We start from the raw sequence: 22951 nt of genomic DNA on the forward strand, positions 1-22951 counted from the left end.
AAAAAACAAAGACAAAGGAGAAAAAAAATTACAAAGTAATGTAAAAGGGTGATACATAACTTAATGTGAATTTCTGCATCGAAGTAACATATGCTAGTAAAGTGTAAACTAGTGGTATTCAAAGTGTCAATCTTTTTGGGAGGAAAGGGCATGACTCAGAACTTTTGAAAAAATATTATTTATAATGGTAAAATTCAGCCCGATTGGTCTCAATCGTGTTTTATATACCACAGCTTAGATAACAATACAGTTATGAAAATTCGATTTATTTTTGGGACACAGTGCGGGGTAGCGATGCTAGCGGCTGGAGACAGGAAACTGGCAGCACAGCTTAGATACCGATATTGGTATCTAAGCTGTGTATGCAACAAAACAAAATTGCTTTCCCACCTATGGTGTTGTAGTACGATCTACGCGTTGGAGCGCGGGCTTGGAGGAGGCGCCAAGTTCACAACTCTGTACCAAAAGCTTCTCATAGGCAAGATAGGAGTTTTCATAACTGTATGTTGGTATCTAAGCTATGGTATATACTATTAGAATAAAATATTTTCATTTGAAAAATATAAATAAACAATATAAAACATGCCACCTTGATGGACAGCGCATATGCCAATTGGCCTACTTCAAATTGATGCCGTCTGGAATATTAAGCCTTGAAATGTTTGGAAGACATTCACCTAATACCTAATAATAGTACATTCAGGGTCATAAGTAGGGGGATTCAGCTTCATGGTTTCCTTTCTTAAATCTAGAGGTTTTATTATTTTCCTTAGGATTTCTTATATTCTCTGCATAACTTGCCTAGTTTTTGTATTTTTCGACAACTTGTTCAGGGAAACCGGTCAACAAATTCCTGCGAGAGTGTCTCAGCAAGGTCGTACTTGATAGCGGATTCTTAAGATTAACAACGCTGTCAGACATTTTAGAGTTTTGTATGATGCAAACATGAATTTATTCTTCGGATCCTTTTTCCAAAATACTTTCTTTCAAACAGTTTTTGAACAAAAAGGCACGGTGCATTTACATTCATAAATACTATTAATGATCTCTATCTTACGTACATCACCCTCGCATACAATCAATCAATTGCCCTTACCCGACAGCAGAAACTTATCAGACATTTATCCGATAGCAGAAACTTATCAGAAGCCCCTTATAAGCAATTTAAGAGACAAATATCCACCTCTTCAATGAAAAACTGAGAACAAAATTAGAGTACAACTTAAAATTCCTGGGGGTACAACAGCTTGAAGGTTTATACACTTAAGTTGAATTTTCTCCACTACTGTTGAATTTTCATTTTGTTGGGAAACAAACAAGCTGGATTTCTCAAGACAAGCTGTACTAAATAAATCCAGAGGCAATACTGGATAAGCATGCAGAGCCAGATCTAGATTTTTTCTCAGGGGGGGGGGGGGGCAAAGGAAGATATTGCCGACTCCCTGCCGCACAAACAATAATATAAATATTACAATTTTATTTAGAGTGAAAGTTGAACGTAACTCATGGGAAAATAATGGTACTGGTATATATTTATTATATATATGTTATTTGTCAAAAGTACTGATTTTACCAACTCATAATTTATTTCCACTTTTTTTCAATGAAGACCAAATTTATTCCCAAAAAAGAACCAACAAAAGAAAGAATGAAGCCCAGTAACCTAAGCTTTTAATGCCACTCCAAAAAGGCAGTAATTTACATCAGTGCATCCGGGTTTCCATTACAAATACACAAAAAAAAATATATATATATATATATATATATATAAAAATACAGAATACGCAGAATTACTTGAGAAAAGAAATAATCATAATTCATAAACCTGCAGGCAATAGTGTCTCAACTGCTCATGGAAGCCAGATTTTTCAACAATATCCCTAATAAAAGATGGCGTCTGAGACAGAATCGGAAGAGTATGACGAGCAGAGAGAGCAGACCTTGCAAACACCCTAATCGACCTTCTATACAAACCAACCTGTCTCGTCTCAAACATATGACGAAGAAACATTGGAACAATATTATTACTAATATCATGCATTATAGTTGAAGCTTATAAAATAAGCACAACCCTGAAAACGGTAAAATATGGATTCGCGGATAAATATTTCTAACTGAGGCAAGTCTATTATTTCCATAAATAGCCCGCATAGCTGAAGTCTGGAGAACACACAAGGGTTTCAGGTGAACACAAAATGTTCCAGCCCTAACAGAACAACAGTACAGGTAATAAGGATGGATTAATGAAAAATTTTCCGAAAATTGATGCTTTAGTTTCCTTATCATACCTATACTTCTTGCTATTTTTGACCACATGCACTGCACATAGTCTGAAAAACTTAATGTTTTTCTTAATTATTACATCTATATATTTCACTTTTTTTTTACGTCTTATTGTCTCCTACTGTAAGCTCATGCAACCAGGGGTAATATGAAGACGATCTGCCCCAGACAGCAAAACCCGATTTGCTATTATTACTTTCAGCTTATTTAGCCTTAGCCATTTCCCCACTTTTTCGATTTTTGATTATTCAGTGTCCCTAAAAACTGAATTTGGTGCGCTTCGCAGCTGAAAAATTCGTATCATGAGCAATCAGTACAAGAGGTTTCCTAGGTCTATTCGTTTTGTCTCTATTTCTAGCATTCGCTGTCACATCACAGATTGCTTGGTGAATGTCATTAAGGCCGTGATTAAGTGAACTTGAAAACATCGAGCTTCAAAATTTCCTTTTCCTCCTCAACGCCCCGCTCTTTAAGCTAAAGTTTGACTCTTTCTCTTAACTCTACATTTTAAAACAGTAAAAACCTTTAACGTAAAGAGCGGGGTGTTGAAGAGAAAAAGCCCCTTTCATATACGGAGTAATTTCTGATCGTTTTAAGTTTTAATGTCGCTCCTTACTTTCACTTAAAAAAGCTTGTTTGTTTTTGTTTAATTGTAGATAGGTTTGTTTAATTGTGGTGGTGTAAATTTCGTTAAGGTTCACGATTTTTACGGGTTGTTTCCTCCTCACCTGTGCTTCCAAACTTAAGTCTCTAGATCGCGCACGAAAAATGCAGGAAAAAAAATCCGTCGGCAATCCTTCAATTCGTCGCAATCCAAGTTTCTACCACCAGTCACGATCCAGTAGGGCAACGGGGAAGAAGCTACGGGGTTCTGCTCCGCCTCAAGGTTTGTCGCTTGACCTAAATCTCTTGACTTGTCTAGTTCTTCAGCGTGCCGCATTATTAGGTATTTTGGATATTTACATCTACAAAGCTCCAAATACTTTTTACAAAGGCGCTGTCTATGTGTGGTAACACTTTTAAGATGTATACCTCGCTTTGATTTAATTTTCCCCATGATTTCGGCTCTGTGTGCACAACTTTACTGAAGGCTCCTGACTATTTCTCATTTCTAGGTTTCTTCATTGTATTGGAAAAATTTATGAAAATTTCACACTCTATTAACAAGCAGCTGATTATACCAGCTTGTCATTTTGGTCTCTAGGGGGTATTATCGGCGATCTGAAAATATTCTTTCTGGCAACCGAATTGTAGAAATTTCAGGTAGCTGAAAATATTCTAGGGGACTGTTAGAAAACAGGAAAATAAATCGAAAAATGGTTCCAATCATCTTCCAGGTTATTGTCTTCTGCTCATGAAAGTACCGATTTTGTTCTAAAAGCAATATTCTTTATCGAGTACACTTGTGAAAAAGACCTAGACATTTTCTAAGATTTCTAAGCAATTAAAGGAAATAGAGCAAAATCCTTTCAAACATTTTGTAGCATCTTCAAGAAGCTATGGCCTGATATTAAAAGCGGCATCTTCCACCAATGAATACTTGAGTACTTTTTAGATAAAAAATTTTCAATTTAACATGGGATTTTCGAGTTCCATCAGTTCACTTAATAACGGCATTAATATATAAGAGAAGAAAAGGCGGTCGAGAGGGACCCCTGGGGAACACCGCAAGGAACATGGTAATCACTTGATTTCACATCATTCAGTTGCACTCACATAGATGGGAGACTCAAATATGATGAAATAATTTTCAAAGCATTTCCTCTAATACCAAAGTTGTCCATCTTTTTCAGAAGAATCACATAGTCTAAAAATTAACTTTTGTCCCAATATTTTGAAATATGAAAATTGAAATACAAGATCCGTTTAATCGTAAAAAGAAGCTTTCTTAAAGTACTAAAAAGCTTTAGCGTAAAAAGTAGAGGATTGAGGAGGGGACAGTTTTTTTTTCGTTTTGAGTTTTAAAATATGGCTCCTTACTTTCAGTTGAAAAAATTGTTTTTATTTAATAATATAGTATTTAACAATACATTAATTAAAAATATGTTTTACAAATTCAATGCTCCTTTTAGGAAAGGATATGGATACAGACTTTATTTTAAACATTGCAAAAAAAAAAATCCTTTTGAGCACCACTTCTAGCTTTTGATTCAGAGAGCCTACTCTCGTTTCTTTCATCTCCAAAGAGCAAGAAAAAATCTAGCACGCGCATTCACTCCCTGTGATTATCAAAACGGCTACAGGCTATTTTTGCTAGTGCCGTATTCTACTTTGCCAATTTTACAAATTCACCAATTTGTATTAAATCTTTGATTTTAATTTCAAGAGTCAGGTTGAGCCTCACCATGAATGGGGCAAAAAGAGCCATAAGGCGTCTATATCTTAAGAAGCACATAAATTACTTAAAAAGCACACACAGAATACAAAAATTACTAAGAACACATCCCGTCTTGTCTTGATTCATTTATAAGCTAATTGGAATAGTTAATACTCATATTCGCCTCATCTTAGCATTCTTATTGTCTCTCTTTTCCCTGTTATTCTTTCCTTTATTATATTTCTCGCTATTGTCTTTCTTTTCCTTGCAAGACCATCGTTACACGTCAATGAAGACTAGCGTCAATTACAGCGGGCTTTTAGTTCGCCTCTTTATTCGCCTCTTATTCCTCCTTTCGCTTATTCGCCTCTTATTAACCTTTATTAGCCTCTTTCTTTCTCTGGCACTGAGTCGGTTAAGAATGGAATGTAAATGAAACACAAATGTGAGTAAAGCTATGATTATGCCAAGTTTTCTTGGGACTTGGGGCCGAGCTTGGGACCGAGTTTACTTGGGGGTTAGTATCTGTAATTTAAAGCATTTGATTTCAAAACTGAAATCGTAAATATGCATTTTATCGTATCGTAATCGTAATCGTATCGTATCGTAAATATACATTGTAATGAAACTTGGTAAAAGAAATAAAAGTTTCACTGCATCAATAGATATATTCCATAGATTTCGAAAATATCTTTTTCGCGTCTTCATTAAAAAAGAGTGAAATCGTTTCGTCCCTTCATTTTCGTGAATTGGGGCCACTGGAAATTGCTAAAATTATTACCAGAGAGACTTACCTAGTCTACACACCTAGCTGGGCAATAGACAACCATCGAAACCTCACCCATGCTCATTACATCATTCTATTATCTCAATGCGCAAATTGAACCTTTGAAGCACAACAGAAGAAAAGGACAGTGGCCTCTAAAACATGTAACTATGCTTGACAAAACACTCGGGCATTGTAATTTAGATAATTTCAAACGTGGAATTGCGTCTTCTTTGGACATTTTTTTTTGTAATTTGATCTTTAGCTTCTTTTGCCGCCCCTTAGGAGTGATATTCGGGGTGCTTGCCCCTCCCCCCTAGATCCGACTCTGTAAGCATAGCAATAGTATATAATTTTAGGGGGGGAGAAATGGAAGGAGTGAGGAAGCACCAGGTATAGTTTACTTATTATTTCTGACCTGCCGTGTTTTTTCCATCGTAATGTTTCGCAGCCTCATAAAGCTCGCGGTACTTAAGCATTTTTGTCGTCAGAATGACTGAGTGGAAATTTCAGCCTGAATAGATATAGCGTTCTAGGTTTTCATTGGCTTTGAATTATATTCTATTTGTCTTACATTTCAACGCTCACACCTTGCGATAGGAAGGTGTGAGTCTCAGTCCTCAGAATTCTCAGGTTGCAGCTGCTACATGCATTCCTTTCAAATGAGCCTTAAACAGCTCTCTATGAAAAGAAAAAAAGAGGACATTTCAGTACTACTCACGCAAAAAATTCCCTTTGTTGTTCAAGCCAAGGGCTACGAGTCTCCTATATTCGGCCATGACGATTCTAATGGCGAGCTTTTCGTTTCAATAGGACGCCATTTTTAGACACTTGGAAAATATTTATCATTCCTAAACAAGCTACAAATGACAATCTTTTCTCTCTTACAACTTTTTTTAACCGCATTTTTTTTGGTTAGTATGGGTCGTGGTTTGTCCTTCACTAAATTACAGCTATCGCAGCAGCCACAATATCAGATGTAGCACACAACGACTTATACAAATATATCAATCGATTCATATTCATCACATGTTATAACACATTCTTTACTAACAGTTATCGCAGCACCGTGGCTTAGATACTTTTGAATTCGAATGATCTGAGTTCCACTGACTTTGCAGAGACTATGGATCAACTGTCAACAGTTGCTGCGGTATCTTCCACTGCCGCTGCAACCATGGCAGCGTATACATTGCACTCTTAAAAGTATAGCACCTTGAATAGCACCGTCATAACCGAGAGAGCAAGAGCGTTGATAACGAATACCATGATTCTTACAGAAAGCAAACAAGAGTATATACCTGTATATATTTCTTTCGACCACCAGGATGGAGTATCTTACGATCCTGAAGGATCAGGACATTATCTGCTTCTTGCGTAGCTTTGGCACTTCCAAAAATAGATGCTGTTGTCAACTCTTCAGTTACATCTTCCTAAATGAAAAAAAGGCATTATACATCAAATATGTTTTAATGTATGATTCGCAACAAACTTTAATTCTTTTGTGAAAATTTATTGAGAGGTGTGTTTGAAATCTTGAAGTCCCATTGCCTTAGTGAGAGCAGTGAGCATTTTTTGTGAAACAAAAAAGGGTGTCTTAAATTTATGTTCGGTGTTTTTTTTATATCAAGTTTTCAGCTTGTAGCGTTTCACCTTGATCATATCTCAAACAATAGGCTGTACAAAAAGTGTGGCTCAATCCTGCTTTCTTGGGCTACAACGAGACAAAAGTTAAGATGGCTAAGGTATGTTCTGCGGACGAAGGATGAGAGAGAACCAAAGATAAATTCTTTTATCGATAAATTGCATCGATAAATTGTCCTTTTCGGCCATCCGTAAGGGGCCAAAAAAAGTAGGTCATCCCCGGTTTGAGGTGGGAGGGTTTCGCAAGGAAAGATTTAAGAAAAATGAGAACTTCCACGGAGGGTGTGAAGCGGGAATAGATTGGGGTGGAGGAGCGTGCGTGTCTATGTTGGCCTCAAGCAGATTTGTGCTAGAGCGAGTTGTTAGCTGCAGTAGTAGTAGCAGAAGTAGTAGCGTCCTCCCTTCATCAGATCCCAATATTAATTTTCTTCAATGTATACCTGTGTATAAAATTTTTATCACAAAAAAACAAAAAAGCAAAAAAAATAAACAGGTGGGCTGTTCATAGAAAGATATTTTGACTCAAAACTTCTCATTCTTTTTACTGGCTTATGGCCGAAAATTTTACTAAAAATTTTTAAGCGAGGCACAAATGATAAACTAGTCTTTAGAAGGCAAGAAGTACATTAGCCTTACTCTTGTTTGCGGTAATTTCCGTCCATTTTAAGTTTTACTTGGCTATTATTGTAATTTCTCTAACACACAGTGCCATTTGATTTAGTTCGAGATCCCTCTTCAAATTCTCTAAAAATTTCAACTTAATACCCATAGCAGTTCCTGAGATATTGTAGAAGCGCTCTTTTGAAACCTGGTTGCGCATACTGTCTTTTGCTTTAGGTCAATATCCCCCTCAACATTCCCTGAAAGTTTCAATCTGAAACCCTCAGGCGCTGCTGAAATATTGTAGATACGCTATTTTGACAACGTGAATGCACATACTGCCGTTTGTTTTAGTTCATTCCTGTAAAAGTTAGCAGTCGCAAGTAGTCATAGTCACAAGTTGCTATAATCGCAAGCAATCGGTTTTAGTTGCCGTTGCAGTCACAAATAGTCGTAAAAGCAGTAATAATAATAGTCACAGTCACAGTCACAAGTATTCAAAGTCGCAATCGCAAGTAGTCACTGTCGTAAGCAGCTTCAGCTACAGTTGCAAGTAGCCACAGTCGCAAGTAGTCACAGTCACAGCCGCAAGTAGTTGCCCTCATAGTCGAAGGTCATAGCAGTTGCAGTCACAAGTAGTCACAGTCACAGTCTCACGTGGTAGCAGTCATAGTGGCCACAGTCAAAGCTGATAACTGACGATATGAATCGCAACCACCGCTAGCTGATAACTGACGATAATTTGGACAAACGTTTAGAAGATAGTGCCAGTGAAAACCCCATCAGCAACCACCACATACCTTTAGGTGGCAGCCACCACTACCTAACAGCCAACGATAATTTATCGATAGCTGATAATAATGAAAAGAAAGGCTCAGACGAAAAAAACGAAAAACAAAAAAGCTCAGAAGATAGTGCAAGTGAAAACCCACTGGCGACCACTACAGCCTTGTAGGTGGTAATCACCAAAAGCTGATAACCAACGACAATATCTGTAGCTGATGTTAATTTAAAATAATAGAAATAATAATAAAAAAAAATCGCTCAGAAAACAGTACCTGTGAAAACCTACCAGCGACCACTAAAAATCAGCGTGTGATAAACACCGCTAGCTGATAACCAACGGAAATTTACCTATAGCTGATAATAATAATAAAAAAAAAACGCTCAGAAGATAGTGCCAATGAAAACTCGCCACCAACTACTTCATACCTGTAGGTGGTATCAGCCGCAAGCTAATAGGCGACGACAATTTATCGATAGCTGATGTTAATTTAAAACAATAATAATAAACGCTCAGAAAACCGTGGCAGCGGAAAACCAACAGCGATCACTACAAATCTGTGTGAGGTAACTGCCACTAGCTGATAACTGACGATAATCATTGGTAACTGACAGGAAAAAAAATGCTCAGAGAACAGTCTAGGTGAAAAACAATCGAAAACCTCTAAAAACGGTAGGTTGCAACCACCATCAACAATCGGCTGCAATGATAACTGATTATTTGCCAACAACTGCTGGTAAAAGAAGACAACCAGATGTTAGTGTCAATGAAAACTTGCTGGTGACTACTAAAACCCCGTAGGTGGCAATTTTCTTATAAATTTCAATAAAAAACAAGTATAAAAAACACCCAGAAGATAAAAACCCGGAATCGATAAAAACCAAGCAGTAATCACTAAGAATTCTAGGTGGTAACCGCTACTAGCCGATTATGATGGTTTGTCGATGAACGATGACATAAAAAAAGTACATTCAGAAGAATATAATGGTGAAATGATAGTCCGTCAATAACAGATGCATTGCCTAATATATGTCAATGTATTGAAAAATGTTCATTGAGATTCAAAAATACTTCCTAAAGCCGTGTAAAATGGGTTCAAAAAGGTTAAAAATGGGCAGGTTGTTAGAAACCTCTACTCTATGGTATAATTGAAGCCAAAGAAAAGAGAAAGACTTACTTTTCGCGGATGAATAACCAAGGTAACGTGAACATTATTCACCGTGGCAAATTGTCTAAATGCGCCAATAATCCTGTCTTGAAGAAATAGCATATCCATTCTATCTGAAGATCCAATTCCAGTACCCATCATAAATTGCAAGTTGTCAATAATCACGTGACCTATGTCATACACGTATGTGGCATGATTTATCGCCTGCAAAAGGACCATAAAATCATGAGAAGAAGACAACAAGTCAAGATATATTTAAGACCAGGCACATATTTTTTGGGGAGAGGGGTGATAAAAGATAAAAAATCAGGCGGATCAAATGAAAATCCTGGAAATTACAGCAAATTTTCGAGAATCTGGATATTTCGCGAGCCCCCTTGTCTGTGTGCCTTATATATTACCTTTTAAAGAAAGTTTCTTTTATTTGCAATTTTTTCCAAAATACCCTAAGCAGGATTACCAGGTTACCACCATCATTCTTCACTCCAAACTATCTGTTTTAACAAATAATATTGATATTTCCAATTCGCAACATAAGCTAATTAGCCTATGAATGTAAAATAGTCTATGATTGATCCGCTAAAAATAATCCGTCAATCAGAAACAAAACCAAATTCTTAAGGATCTTAGGTAAAACAAAATGGCATGGCTACATAGCCAATATGAAACCACTGTTAACACACTGCAAGAAACTTTTAGCCTACTACTTAGGCCCATTGACCTTCTGGAATATGTACTCTATGGTTGAAAAAGGGAGAATATTCAAAGGGACACGGTCTTCAGCAGTTTCTGGGGTTTCATCATTTTTTATGAACGGTCTTCGTCAGTTTCATCATTTTTTTCCCGTAAGCTTGCCCTAAATTTAGGAAATTAGTCTTGGATTGTCGATGACTTGAATGACATTTGGGGATTTATTGTCAGCAACACTTTAAAAAAGTTGACAAGGTTTCATCATAACCAACGAAGTAAAAGTATCCTAATCGTCTTTAGTTTTAAAAAAAACTAATAACCAACCAACGAACCAACCAACATAACCAACGAAAAAAAGTATCATAACCGTCTTTAGTTAAAAAAACAACAACAAACTAATAACCAACCAACGAACCAACCAACATAACCAACGAAGAAGAAGTATCCTAACCGTCTTTAGCTAAAAAAAAAAAAAAATAATAATAATAGCCAGCCAACGAGCCAACCAACACAACCAACGAAGAAAAAGTATTCTAACCGTCATTAGTTTTATAGCAAAAGCTAATAATTAGGATTACCCAAAATAGGGGGATTAATGTAAATCAGGATTAATACAAATCTGGTTCCATTACTGAAGTAATATTACAGACTAAAAACAAAAAGTGTAGACGTTTTATTGACTTTTTTCATTTCTTCTTTGATTTTAGCAGTTTTATATGCTTTTAGTATTTTTGCATTTTAAGACTTGTCTATCTTTCTCTAAGACTTATCTATCATATACTAGCAATACTTTATGACTTTATGGTACAGCTTCGTGTAAGTGCGATGCTATCTGATTTTTGCAGAAATCAGTGATATCAACTTACATTTAACTCCCCCCCAAAAATACTCAATATCAACAAGGTTAATATTTTATTAGAAATATTAAGTGACATTTTTGATATTTTCACCGTCCGATCAACTAGAAGTTCTTAACTTAATATGATACTGCTAGAACTAATATTTTTAGAGATGTTATGTCTACAAATTTTATTTCTGCACTAACATGTGGAGTAACATGTATTCGTGCAAAGATCGTCAACAACAAATGGTTCAGAGCTGAATTAAAGGTCGAAATTTTGAAATATTCAAGCTAACTTTGATAGAAATTAGATATTAAAATAATTATAATTGAAAGATTAGAAAATGCTTTAATAAGAAATTTAATAAACAAGCTTCATCTCTCTCTCCCTCCCTTCTCTATCTCTCTTTCCCTCTCTTTTTTTTGACAAATCTTATCACACGACACATTCCAGACGAGAAAAACGAACTAAAAAGCCGAGCGCGTTTTTCTGTGTGTGATATATTGCTCAAGAGTGAAAGCAAAATTAGACACAATTTTTGACAAAATAACAAAAGAAGTTTGGATATTTTAGCTTCATATCTGGAAGCCTTTATAAAAAAAAAAAAAAAAAAAAAACAAGGAAGAAGAAGAAGAAGAATGAAAAAGAAGCAAAATTAGCAAAATTAGACACAATTTTTGACAAAATAACAAAAGAAGTCTGGATATTTTAGCTTCATATCTGGAAGCCTTTATAAAAAAAAAACAAAACAAAAAAAAAACAAGGAAGAAGAAGAAGAATGAAAAAGAAGCAAAATTAGCAAAATTAGACACAATTTTTGACAAAATAACAAAAGAAGTCTGGATATTTTAGCTTCATATCTGGAAGCCTTTATAAAAAAAAAACAAAACAAAAAAAAACAAGGAAGAAGAAGAAGAAGAATGAAAAGAAGCAAAATTAGCAAAATTAGACACAATTTTTGACAAAATAACAAAAGAAGTCTGGATATTTTAGCTTCATATCTGGAAGCCTTTATAAAAAAAAAAAAACAAAAAAAAAAACAAGGAAGAAGAAGAAGAAGAATGAAAAAGAAGCAAAATTAGACACAATTTTTGACAAAATAACAAAAGAAGTCTGGATATTTTAGCTTCATATCTGGAAGCCTTTATAAAAAAAAAAAAAAAAACAAAAAAAAAAACAAGGAAGAAGAAGAAGAAGAATGAAAAAGAAGCAGAAAAACGAACAAACACTATTCAAAAAAGAAAACAAAAGAAAAACTCATATTTCGAAAAATCAAATGTGGAAAAACGACGAAGCACAAATAACAAAACCCAAGGGAAGGTGTCTGCTATATACTATTGTACGTCCGAATTTGTGTGTTTTTCTTTGTTTTCTTGTTTTCTTTGGGCCGGTTTTTTTCTAGGTTCTGTTTCCGTAGATAAAGGTTTCCTGATGTGAAGCTAAAATTCGAACTGTTTATTTTTATTAAAAAGTATTTATTTTATTTTCACTCTATCTTTTTTAATTTTACCGATTTTTAATATATATTTCGTTTACTAGCCTTTGTGTGAACCTAGGTTTTAGGAATTTTAGATTTTTTATGTCAAACTGTTTTACCTTTTATTCAAATTACTGTCCTCTTTCTTTGTTATAGCTGTTTCATTTTATTTATTTTCATTTATTTTGTGCGTGTGTGTGTGTGTGTTTGTGTATCAAATGCGAATTCAGCCCGTCTGGGCTTGTGATAGACAATTTCCTGAAATAAATATCTTATCAGTGCACGCCCCAAATAAAGCTGATGATGTAAAAAAAAAGTGCCGTTAGCCTGGATGGCCAATAATTTGGTGATTTATATAAAAATACTTGAAGTGATTACTGAGAAATTACAAACTGGAAAAAAATCTAAGCACTTTTGTCAGGGACCACTCTTAATAAGTAAAAAAGGTGTCAATAACACAAAAGGGGAAATAAAGAAGAACAACCGCCTACAGCGTTTTCACGCTAAATCCGCGCGTTATTGGATTAACGACACTTCTTGACTACTGAAGGCCTAGCGTCGGCCCTGCAGTTTGTTCATTAAGTTGACCTTAAACTCTGAGTTCCGTATTACCAAGCTGAGGTTAAACCCGATTCGTCACCATAAGGCAAATCCGCGCAGTTACTTCCGCGTAAAACTTTATGTCAATTTATCGTCCAAAACCACTAGCCAGGTATTTATACGTAAAATCTTACTTGAATTTAGCATCGAAACTTCCTAGCCAGGCACTTCTGCACATAATCTTATTTCAATTTAGCGTAGAAACCACTAGCCCGATATTTCCGTGCAAAATCCTATTTGAATGTAAAGAACACACAAAATCCTATTTGAATTTAGTGCCCAAAACCACTGGCCAGGTGTTTCCATTCAAAATCATGTTTGAATTTAATGCAAAAAATTCCGTGTAAAACCTGATTTGAAATTCGCACCAAAACCACTAGCCAGGTATTTCCGCCCGAAGTCTAATACTTTGGATTACCGAGAACATACTTCCATGACTGACTTGAGGTCTTGCTGGCCGTGAAATGTGAGAAAGTATAGCGGTAGCTTCTCGAATTCATCAGCATATTTGTTGAAATTCTCTGGTTCAGCTTCCAATGGAATGCCGGCGAACTGTGTCAGCATCATTTTGGCAAGGCGTACATTTCTTATTTCAAAACTACCCCATAGGGTATTGACCTAAAAAAGACGGAAAAAAACCTTAAAAGGCAAAAATTGACCAATGAGAAGGGCAGATAAATACGAATGAAAAAAAAAATTAAAACTTACAATCGAACAAAGAAATTCTGAATTTAATCCAAAATTCATTTTCCGTTATTTTTTGATGATTTAAATGTTTTTTTAGTTAAAGAAGTATACACAATAGTTTCTATACACAATTTTTATAAATAGGTTTTATAGCCCACATTTCTACGGCTACGGTAATTTCAGAAGCCGATACGTGATATTCTTGTAAAAGTGTGATTTTGTAGCCCAAAATTTCTATATACAATTTGTATACATCACAGTTTATAAATTTTGGTAAAACTGAGATTTTATAGCCTGCTGTTTCCGTATACAATTTTATAGTCCACAATTTCTCGTGGATTGTGTCTACAAACACTTCAACGAAATGAAACTTAAATAATCCAAACAGAGGATGTGAAAAGAACAAACTATGGTGTTAAATACAAATGTTCTTTACAAGGAAACTATGCAAGCTAAGCACAAAAACAAGCACAAACTATACCATTAAAAATACTTATTTCAAAGAAAGAAAAAAAAACACCCTTAAAATGCGTTTAAAAAAAGCCTTACCGGGGCACAATTTAGGTTTGAGACCACCAAACCGTTGGTTCCTGGCAGCTTCTAGCTCGCATGGAGATTTTTGGTAGCTCATGGGGCTATACGTATTATAACTAAAAGCCAATCGGATTCACAATAATCATCTCGGACTGATGTCACACGAAAACAAAAGAGCTTGGTCGAGCATATTCGTTTAGTATATGAATATAACTTATTTATACACATTTAGAAACAAATATAGCATAGAATATTCATTTTGTATAGTACAAAGAGAAACAAGGGCGGATACAGAATTAATGTCTGATGGGGCGCCGATCCAAGTTGTGTTCCCTATGAGAATTTTTTGCACCTCTACCCATGTAATTTATTTACCTTTCGACCTTCTGGGAGGGGGTATCCCTAAAACAACCCCCCGGCCCACCTCTAAAGAGACAGGGAAATATATAGGAGTTGGCTCTTCCATGATTTGATATGGGAAGGCATGGGTTAGAAACTATCATTATCACCGATAGTGTAGAATCTTGTGAGTTGACTAAAAAAAATTTTTTTTTCCAAAATTAATGTTATTAATCTGCTATGTTATAGGATTTGAAGTTGACGCTTCTCTGTAAGTGATGATTATTAGGCATTTCTAAGGCCGCGTCCAGACGGGGGTTACCAAGCTTGAGAACCTCCCTTGAAATTTTTGTCCGGCCTGCAAAAAAGTAGCAAAATGTATTTAAACAAATTTTGCATCCCTTTTGCAATTTTCTTTCTGATCATACGAAAATAAACATGGATACGCCCTTGGGCATTTTTCTGTTTTAAAGAGCTACTTTAAGCTAAAATTCAGTTTATAAAAAGTAGACCTAAGTTAGCTTGTAAAACCATTGGTAAATTAAGTAGGCTATTTGATTTAAGGCCACAGATGACATACAGGTGTATCTCAGAGGGGAGGGGATACATTCTTCCGGGTAAAATCCGGGTAAAAACTTCGCAGAAAAAAAGACCAGAAAACCTTTTTTCTAGTATTTTAAGCTATGTTAGTTTAGGCAAGGCATAAAAAAAGCTCCGATTTAAATCATAAAATTTAGGCCTACAATATACACTTTTAAGGCATATACTGTTACTCATTGGTATGAAACTTATACCCCCTCTTAAAGACTAGACCAAATAAGAACTAGACCAACGACCCAATATATTCGGCTACTTAGGCTTTGTATTTGCAGAAGAAATTAAAGACAAATGGATTTTGTACTTAACAAACAGGGGTGATTTCCCACTTATATTTAGAAATACCATGGCCTAAAATACCCCATGACATAATTGGTTGTAATTGGATAGAAAGATAGCACGAGTAGGAAGATAGAATGATCATCCACTTACGAAATATGCCAACAATTAATTTAACAAATACAGAATTTGAAGCACAAGCGAGGTCAGACAATTTTTTCAGGAAAACATGCTTTGTTCCAAATTAGAAAATTTTGGCTTATAAATAGCACTTTTGAGCTGAGATTTTTATCTTCCCCTCTCCCCCCTAAGGATCAGAGCAAGGGATCCTAGAACAGATATGAAAATAAATGCCTATAATTCTTGGTTACTTAGTCTTCAAAAGTAGGTTTGCAGCAAAATTCAAAGACAAATTTATCTTTAACTTGAAAAAAAAAATCAAATAATCAAAATAATAAAATAAAAATTAAACTAATCAATTTAACTTGATTTTTCATTCCACTCATATTTTTCAGACTCCATGTTGAAAATGTCTCAGAACGTGATTCATAATAAATCGAAATAAATTAAAATATGAAACGGCCCGTTTTTCAACTTACAAAATGAAGAATCATCAGCACAGCAAGTGCAGCGTATCATTTGAATGGTATAACATATATCATATGAATGGTGAATTTTGAGAGAGGAGGGTGCAGGTTCAAAATTTGATACCCTTCGCCACAAAAAAATGGTTTGATCTATGTATTAGATCATTTCTTCTGCAATTATTTACACCTAAATTACGTGATCCATGCAGGCGCTGTTCGAAGAGAGGAGGCATGTTCTTTGAGAACATGCTTCTTCTCTCTTCCTTTTTTTTCGTAAGAAACGAGAGAGAAATTTATTACCACAAACAAACAAGAGCTACAGTTTAAGGCCACTCCAAGAATTAAAAGACTTGTCCAAGGGAGTGTCAAATATACAAAAAAAAAAAAAAAAAAAAAAAAAAAAAAAAAAAAAAAAAAAAAAAAAAAAAAAAAAAAAAAAAAAAAAAAACCAGCCAGTTTACATTACAATTCCTAACCGGTATTACAGACCTTACAAGAAATAACTCCATAATATGTGCTACTCTATTCAAACATGAAAGCTATAATTGCTAATTTATTTGTGAATCTAAAATTTGGCCAACTTTAGAAGATTTTGTTTATGTTAAATTTTAATTTTATTTAGATTTTAACTTATTCTAGTTTTCACTTTTTTAATTTTTACACTATAAGTCTGGAAAGGCTTCCAATCCTGGAAGCTTTCTCTCAGGCACCAGGCGTGTCCCCAGGTGGCGGATAGGGAAAGTCCTTTAGAAATAAAGGATACATCCGGATATAAAATAAGGAGGCGTGAACCAGGGGGACCCAGCCCTCGGGGGGTTCATAAAATGAAATTGAGACACTCATGCACGGGGGATATAAATTTGCGGACGGGAGGAAGGAGGCCCCTGAGATGGTGATGCATAGGACCCACTGGCGAGTGGACTTGTCCCGGCAGACGCCAAACCTCCTCTCATCAATGAGACAATTGTATTGGCCATGCAGGATGCCATGGAAGGATTCCCAATAGGAGAACACCGGCTTGTCGCTGTAGCTTGCCACTGTCTCGGAATATAGCTGAGCATCCTTTCTTCTCAGATATTGCTCTCAAATTATATAATTATGAAGAGAAGAAAACTTATAAGAACCAATGCTACCGCGTCCGGAGTTTTATCCGACGACCATGCGATACCATCTACCGCGTCCGGGGCAACTGACGAGCCAGATTTTTCGTCCGAGGTAGCCAAAGATATGACGACCGGCTCCGTTGGAAAGATTACTGATAGCCTGACGACCAGCTACACCGTAACTACAAAAAACTCTGAATCGGACCGCCCTCCACCCCTTTTTATCCCTAAAACAACATTGGCAATAGAAGCTCTAAATGTAAGGACCCTTGCTAAGGAAGCAAAGAAGGATCTACTTTTACAATAAATCAACAGGTATAAATGGGACATCATTGGTCTGTCAGAAACCCATCTTCTAGTAACTGGTGTTGAAAGGATTTGGAATACAACACTACTTTTGTCAGGTCGTGACGATGCAATTCATCGCCAAGGAGTAGGATTTATTCTTTCGAAGAAAACAAAGAAATCACTTATCTTCACAACTCCAGTCTCCGAACGTTCATTGCTATCCGGCTCAAAGGTTTGACTGTGAACCTGAGCATCATCCAAGTTTACGCGCCGGATTCTTCTCATAGTGATGATGCCTCAAAGGGATTTTACAACTTCAAAGCCTCACAGATTCCATTCTGTGAGGACATGGTACTGAAAACGGAAGAGGTGAGTTCCTTATGGAATACTGTCGAGACAACGAGCTGGTAGTGGCCAGCACTCTTTTCAAAAACAGAAAGTGGCGAAAAGTCACGTGGAGATCATCTAATGGAACCACCAGAAACTGCATCGATTATGTATTCGTCCCGAAACGTTGGAAAACTAGCACGCCAGACACAGTCTCTCTTGCAGGAGGAGACTTTAACAGCGATCACACACTGGTAATGGGATCTTTCCGTCTCCGTCTGATGTCGGCAACAAAACTCCAGAAAAAAGTCCCGAGGTTCCGTACTGGGCTTCTGAAAGACGACTCGACTCGCAACCGTTACAAGATGAATCTCGATTCGACTCTAAAAACTCTCATAGAGAATTCTTCAATGAATCCAGAGGAAACAGATTTAGACGCGTCAACAAGAGCACTGAGATCTTCCTACAGACAGCCGAGTGGAAGAACTAATGGCTCCAAAAAGCCATGGATCATCGATGAGATCATTCAGCTATGCAAAGACAAGCGTGCCTTCGCTAATTGGCAAGACCCAGAAAACAGAGACACTTATAAGAATCTTAAGCGACTAACAGAAAAGAAGATCAAATGCGCTCTAACAGCGTACATTCATAAAAAATAAGACCAATGCAAGCTCGACTTCCGAAAAGGCAATACCCATGCCGTGTACAAAAGAATACGAGAGCTATCGAGGCACAAAACTACACTAACAAATGTACTCCTGGATAAAGACGGGACTCCCATCAACGACGCAAGAGGAATAAGAGAGAGGTGGAAACAACATTTTCATGAAAAATTAAACCCCCCAATCAATCCTAACCCTGCCGTTCTTAGGAATTTAGCAATCTCTTCATTGGAACCAAGCCCACCACCACTCAGAAGCGAGGTTGAAGCTGCCTTGAAGTCACTCAAATTAAATAAATCGCCTGGACCAGACGGACTGTAGGCAGAAATCCTGAAAGTTGACTCAGGACTCATAAAAGGCCTCAACCGCAGAATTGCCACAGCTGCCTGGCACAAGGAATGATTCCTGAAAACGTGGTGTTCCGCTACCACAACTCCTCTGCATAAGAAAAGGTCCAAAGCCGAATGCAACAATTACCGTGCAATCAGTCTGACAAGCCAACCTGCCAAAGAGTTGACCAAGATACTACTGGACAGAATCAAAGCATTAACTAGTCGCATCATTCTTGAGTATCCGGCGGGTTTCCGAGCAAACTGCAATACGATAGACCAGATTTTTGTCATCCGTCAAGTAATGGAAAAATACCTTGAATGCGGTCAGGACCTCTATCAACTCTTCATTGACTTCAAACAAGCTTTCGACTTAATTTAGAGTGAGTGTCTTTGGCATATACTACTGCATTAAAGCGTTCTGTCAAATACCGTATCACTCATTCGTTACATGTATGAGCGATTCAGAAGCCCAGTACAAACAGTTGGGGGTACGAAAGATGAATTCCAAACTTCTGTTGGTGTTTTGTAAGGATTCATCCTCTCACCTCACATGTTTAATCTCTTACTCCATTGCGTAATGTCGCGTGTTGAAGCAACCAATGGGGCAACGATAGGAGGGATAGTAATAAATAAGCTGGCATATGCAGACGACATCGACATGCTTGCTAGATCCGTCACTGAACTTCAAACCAAAGCAGATAAACTGGAAGTAGTTAGAGGAGCCTTTGGAATGAAAATCAACAAGGATAAACCGAAAACCATGCTCATGTCAAGGTTCAACAGCCCATCCCCACCAAAAATAAAGCTTAATGGAGCGGAAATAGAATGAGTAGACAGTTTCACATCTCGGGGGAGCCAGGTCACGAGTGACAATAATCACACAGTGGACATCAAAAGACGACTCACTCTGGGTAGCGCTAGCTTCAAAGCTCTGATGCCAATATGGAGGCGAAATCGAATTTCCATGAAGCTAAAACTTAAACTATTCTGCTCCATCATCATTCCAACAGCTATGTGCGGTTGTGAAACACGGACAGTCAAGAGTAGATGACTCCAGGCGACTCGCCACGTTTGAGACAAAGATGCTGGGTAAAATCGCTGGTATAACATACGCAGATCGAGTCTCAAATGCCAACCTACTCAAAAGATTGCAATATAACACTACCATCCTGAACAGGGTCCGTGTGCAACAATTCAGGGGGCTTGGCCACGTCCAGCACATATGCAACGACCAACTACCGAAAACTGCCTTCGAAGGTCGCATCCACGGTTCTTGTCCTTGTGATCATCCTCCGAAGCGCTGGAAAGAAAACTTTTCCAACTGCAACCTCCCTGATCTTCTCAGACTAGCACAAAACAGAGACAAGTATAGGCGAGGAATACATTCGCTCGCGAGGAGAGAGGCCCCAAGACGACCACCAAGGCTGGATGGGACTTAGGTCAAGTAAGTCAATTTCTATTTCTTCTTTGTTACCATTATTTTCATGATTATTGTTCTAAGATTCTTCAGTTAGCAACTGAGAATTATCACAACTACATTTAGATCTTCTTGATTAAATAACTTTATGTTATTTAGATAGTAACTTCTTCTTGTTGTCACTTTTTTAATTTTTACATTCTAAATTAAGGATACTGATTGCTCACATGTACATAAATACACGTGATTACTTCTATTTCTCCTTTCTCACCATTATTTTCGTAATTATTCTTTTACAATCATTCTCAGTTTACAACTGAGAATTATCATAACTATATTTAGAACTCCATGATTACATGGCTTATACTTTTTATTCCTCTATTTAAAACAGCGAAAACCAAAATGAAAGGCCGAAATGGATACAACATAATGGTGAAAGTGGTGACATTAATAGATTTGATAGCACTTTACTTGAACACACCTTACTATAATATATAATAAAACATACCTTTTGCATACACACATCAAGTGAATACTCAGATATGAAGGTAGTTTTACCAGCCCCGGTGGGGCCCGTGAAAATAGTTAACTCACCACGACGAAAACCCTTCATCAGTTCATTTAGCTTGGTGAAACGCTTCCACTTAACGCCAGCAATCTGAAAGGTTTTTACCATCATTCATTTGATATAGTTTACAGCCAAAGAAGAAGAAGATAAAAAACTAAATAATTGTATTCAGAGAAGAAGAAGCAGAAAACAACGAAGAAGAACTTAGTAAAACACTTCCACTTCCCGCTAGCAAACTGAGAGGTTTTTGAAATCATTCAATTGATATAGTTAACAGCAGAAGAAGAAGAAAAAAAAACTAAATCAAAGTATTCAGAGTAGAAAAAAATGAGAACAACGAAGAAGAAGCTTGGTAAAACACTCCCACTTCACGCCAACGATCTGAAAGGTTTCCAATATCATTCAATTCATATATTTTACACCCAAAGAAGAAGTAGAAGGAACTAAATCATAGTTTTTAGAGAAGATGAAGAATAAAACAACGAAAAAGAAGCTTGGTAAAACGTTTCCACTTCCCACCGGCAATCTGGAAGGTGTTTTAATATCATTCAGTTGATATAATTTACAGCCCAAGAAGAAGAAGAAAAAAGTAAATCATAGTATTCAGAGAAGAAGAAGAAGAAAACAACGAATAAGAAGGTTGCTAAAACCCTCTCACTTTACCCCAGCAATCTGAAAGGTTTTCAATATCAATCAATCGATATAGTTTACAGCCGAAGAAGAAGAAGAAGAAGAAAACAACAAAGAAGCTTGGTAAAACGCTTCCATTGACTATCTGACGCTGCTGTACCAGATTATTTTGACCACTAGTATAGTACCTGACTCTTTTTGTGTCGGTTTGCTTTCGCTTACCCTTAAAAAAAAAGGGAAACCAACCGATCAATATTCTTCGTACAAGCCAATCACTGTTGCTCCAGTGCTCTGTAAAGTTCTAGAGCTCTTAGTCACAAAAGAAATTCAATATTCGTGCCGAATGCCTGACCAGCAGTTCGGTTTCCAACCAGGTCTAGGTTTTGCTCACGCTCTCTTGAGTCTTATCGCTATTCTAGCAGATTCTCACGAATCTGGTGACCTAATAGTGATCGGTGCCTTTGATGTGAGTAGTGTTTGATTCGTCGATTCACGATCAGGCCCTTTTAGCCACTTACCAGCAAGGTGTAAACCTCCGTATCACTAGCGTACTGCACGATATGTATTGCAGTTTAAAAGCGCGTATAAAGATAGGCAACCGCATCACATCAGTGGTTGTTCCAGTAAAGAAAGGTGTCCGCCAGGGTTCATTATTATCCCCAAGTTTCCTGCTGCGATGCCCCTTGTGGACGAGAAATACTTATATGATTGATAAACACAGGATTGCAGACCTCAGTACCGCGGTAAACCGGTTGATTTCTAATTTCCAGGCAAAATGGAACCACCCCTGGCTTAAACATTTGTATAGTTCTTGATTATGTATTTTTCCATGTTGTGTTTTAAATTTCTCTCCGTTTTTCTTCTCTTTTTTTTCTATTATTTATTTTATTTTCATTGTACTGCATTTTTTTTCCATGTGAAAAATATGGGCAATAAATATTTTACTTACTTATACGACCAATCCTTCCATGTAAAGTGCCACTGAAAAAAAATTAAACACTGGAGCATTATGGTTTTTACTAGGCCTATAGGCAATGCTATAGCGTTGCCTCTGAAAAGAAAAACTTCCTTTTTACTTCAGTCAAACCATAGGGTAAAAATATTTGTTGAAAACAAAAATGGGATAATTCAGTCACAAATTAGAACTCTAATTGCCTTATTAAGAGGAGAAAACATATTGTTAGGCACACAACCATGGGCCCACAAACATTTTCTTTTTTTATTTGCTGTTATGCTTCCATGGTTTTTCCTTGCTCTGCTCTCTTTCCTTTGGTTTCCTAATAATTATTTTATAGTCCCCCCATTTCAAGGTGGCCCATCCCCCTTTCCCCCCTGTGAACACCTGTGGTTGAGAGGAAGGGAAAGTGCCACGGCCGTCTTTGTGGTACTAGCATCACAGATTAGAATCCTTAAATATTTTCAATTTTAGT

General features: G+C 36.7%; 1 protein-coding gene across 4 annotated transcripts in view; it reads right to left on the reverse strand.

Moving 5' to 3' along the window:
* The window catches only part of LOC136025847 (mitochondrial DNA helicase-like), a 75978-nt gene that overhangs the window by 272 nt on the left and 52755 nt on the right, over positions 1–22951 (reverse strand). For 3 of the 4 annotated variants that reach the window (XM_065701868.1, XM_065701866.1, XM_065701865.1), the window contains exons 7-10: positions 20832–20981; positions 13601–13789; positions 9572–9766; positions 6668–6799 (exon numbers count right to left, since the gene is read on the reverse strand). In XM_065701868.1, coding sequence (XP_065557940.1) covers positions 6668–6799; positions 9572–9766; positions 13601–13789; positions 20832–20981 — 666 coding nt within the window. The remainder of the gene's footprint in view (positions 1–6667; positions 6800–9571; positions 9767–13600; positions 13790–20831; positions 20982–22951) is intronic. The other variant, XM_065701869.1, reaches the window with a different exon arrangement.

The sequence above is a fragment of the Artemia franciscana genome, chromosome 4, assembly GCF_032884065.1.
Source record: "Artemia franciscana chromosome 4, ASM3288406v1, whole genome shotgun sequence".
In the NCBI taxonomy this organism is placed as follows: Eukaryota; Metazoa; Arthropoda; class Branchiopoda; order Anostraca; family Artemiidae; genus Artemia; species Artemia franciscana.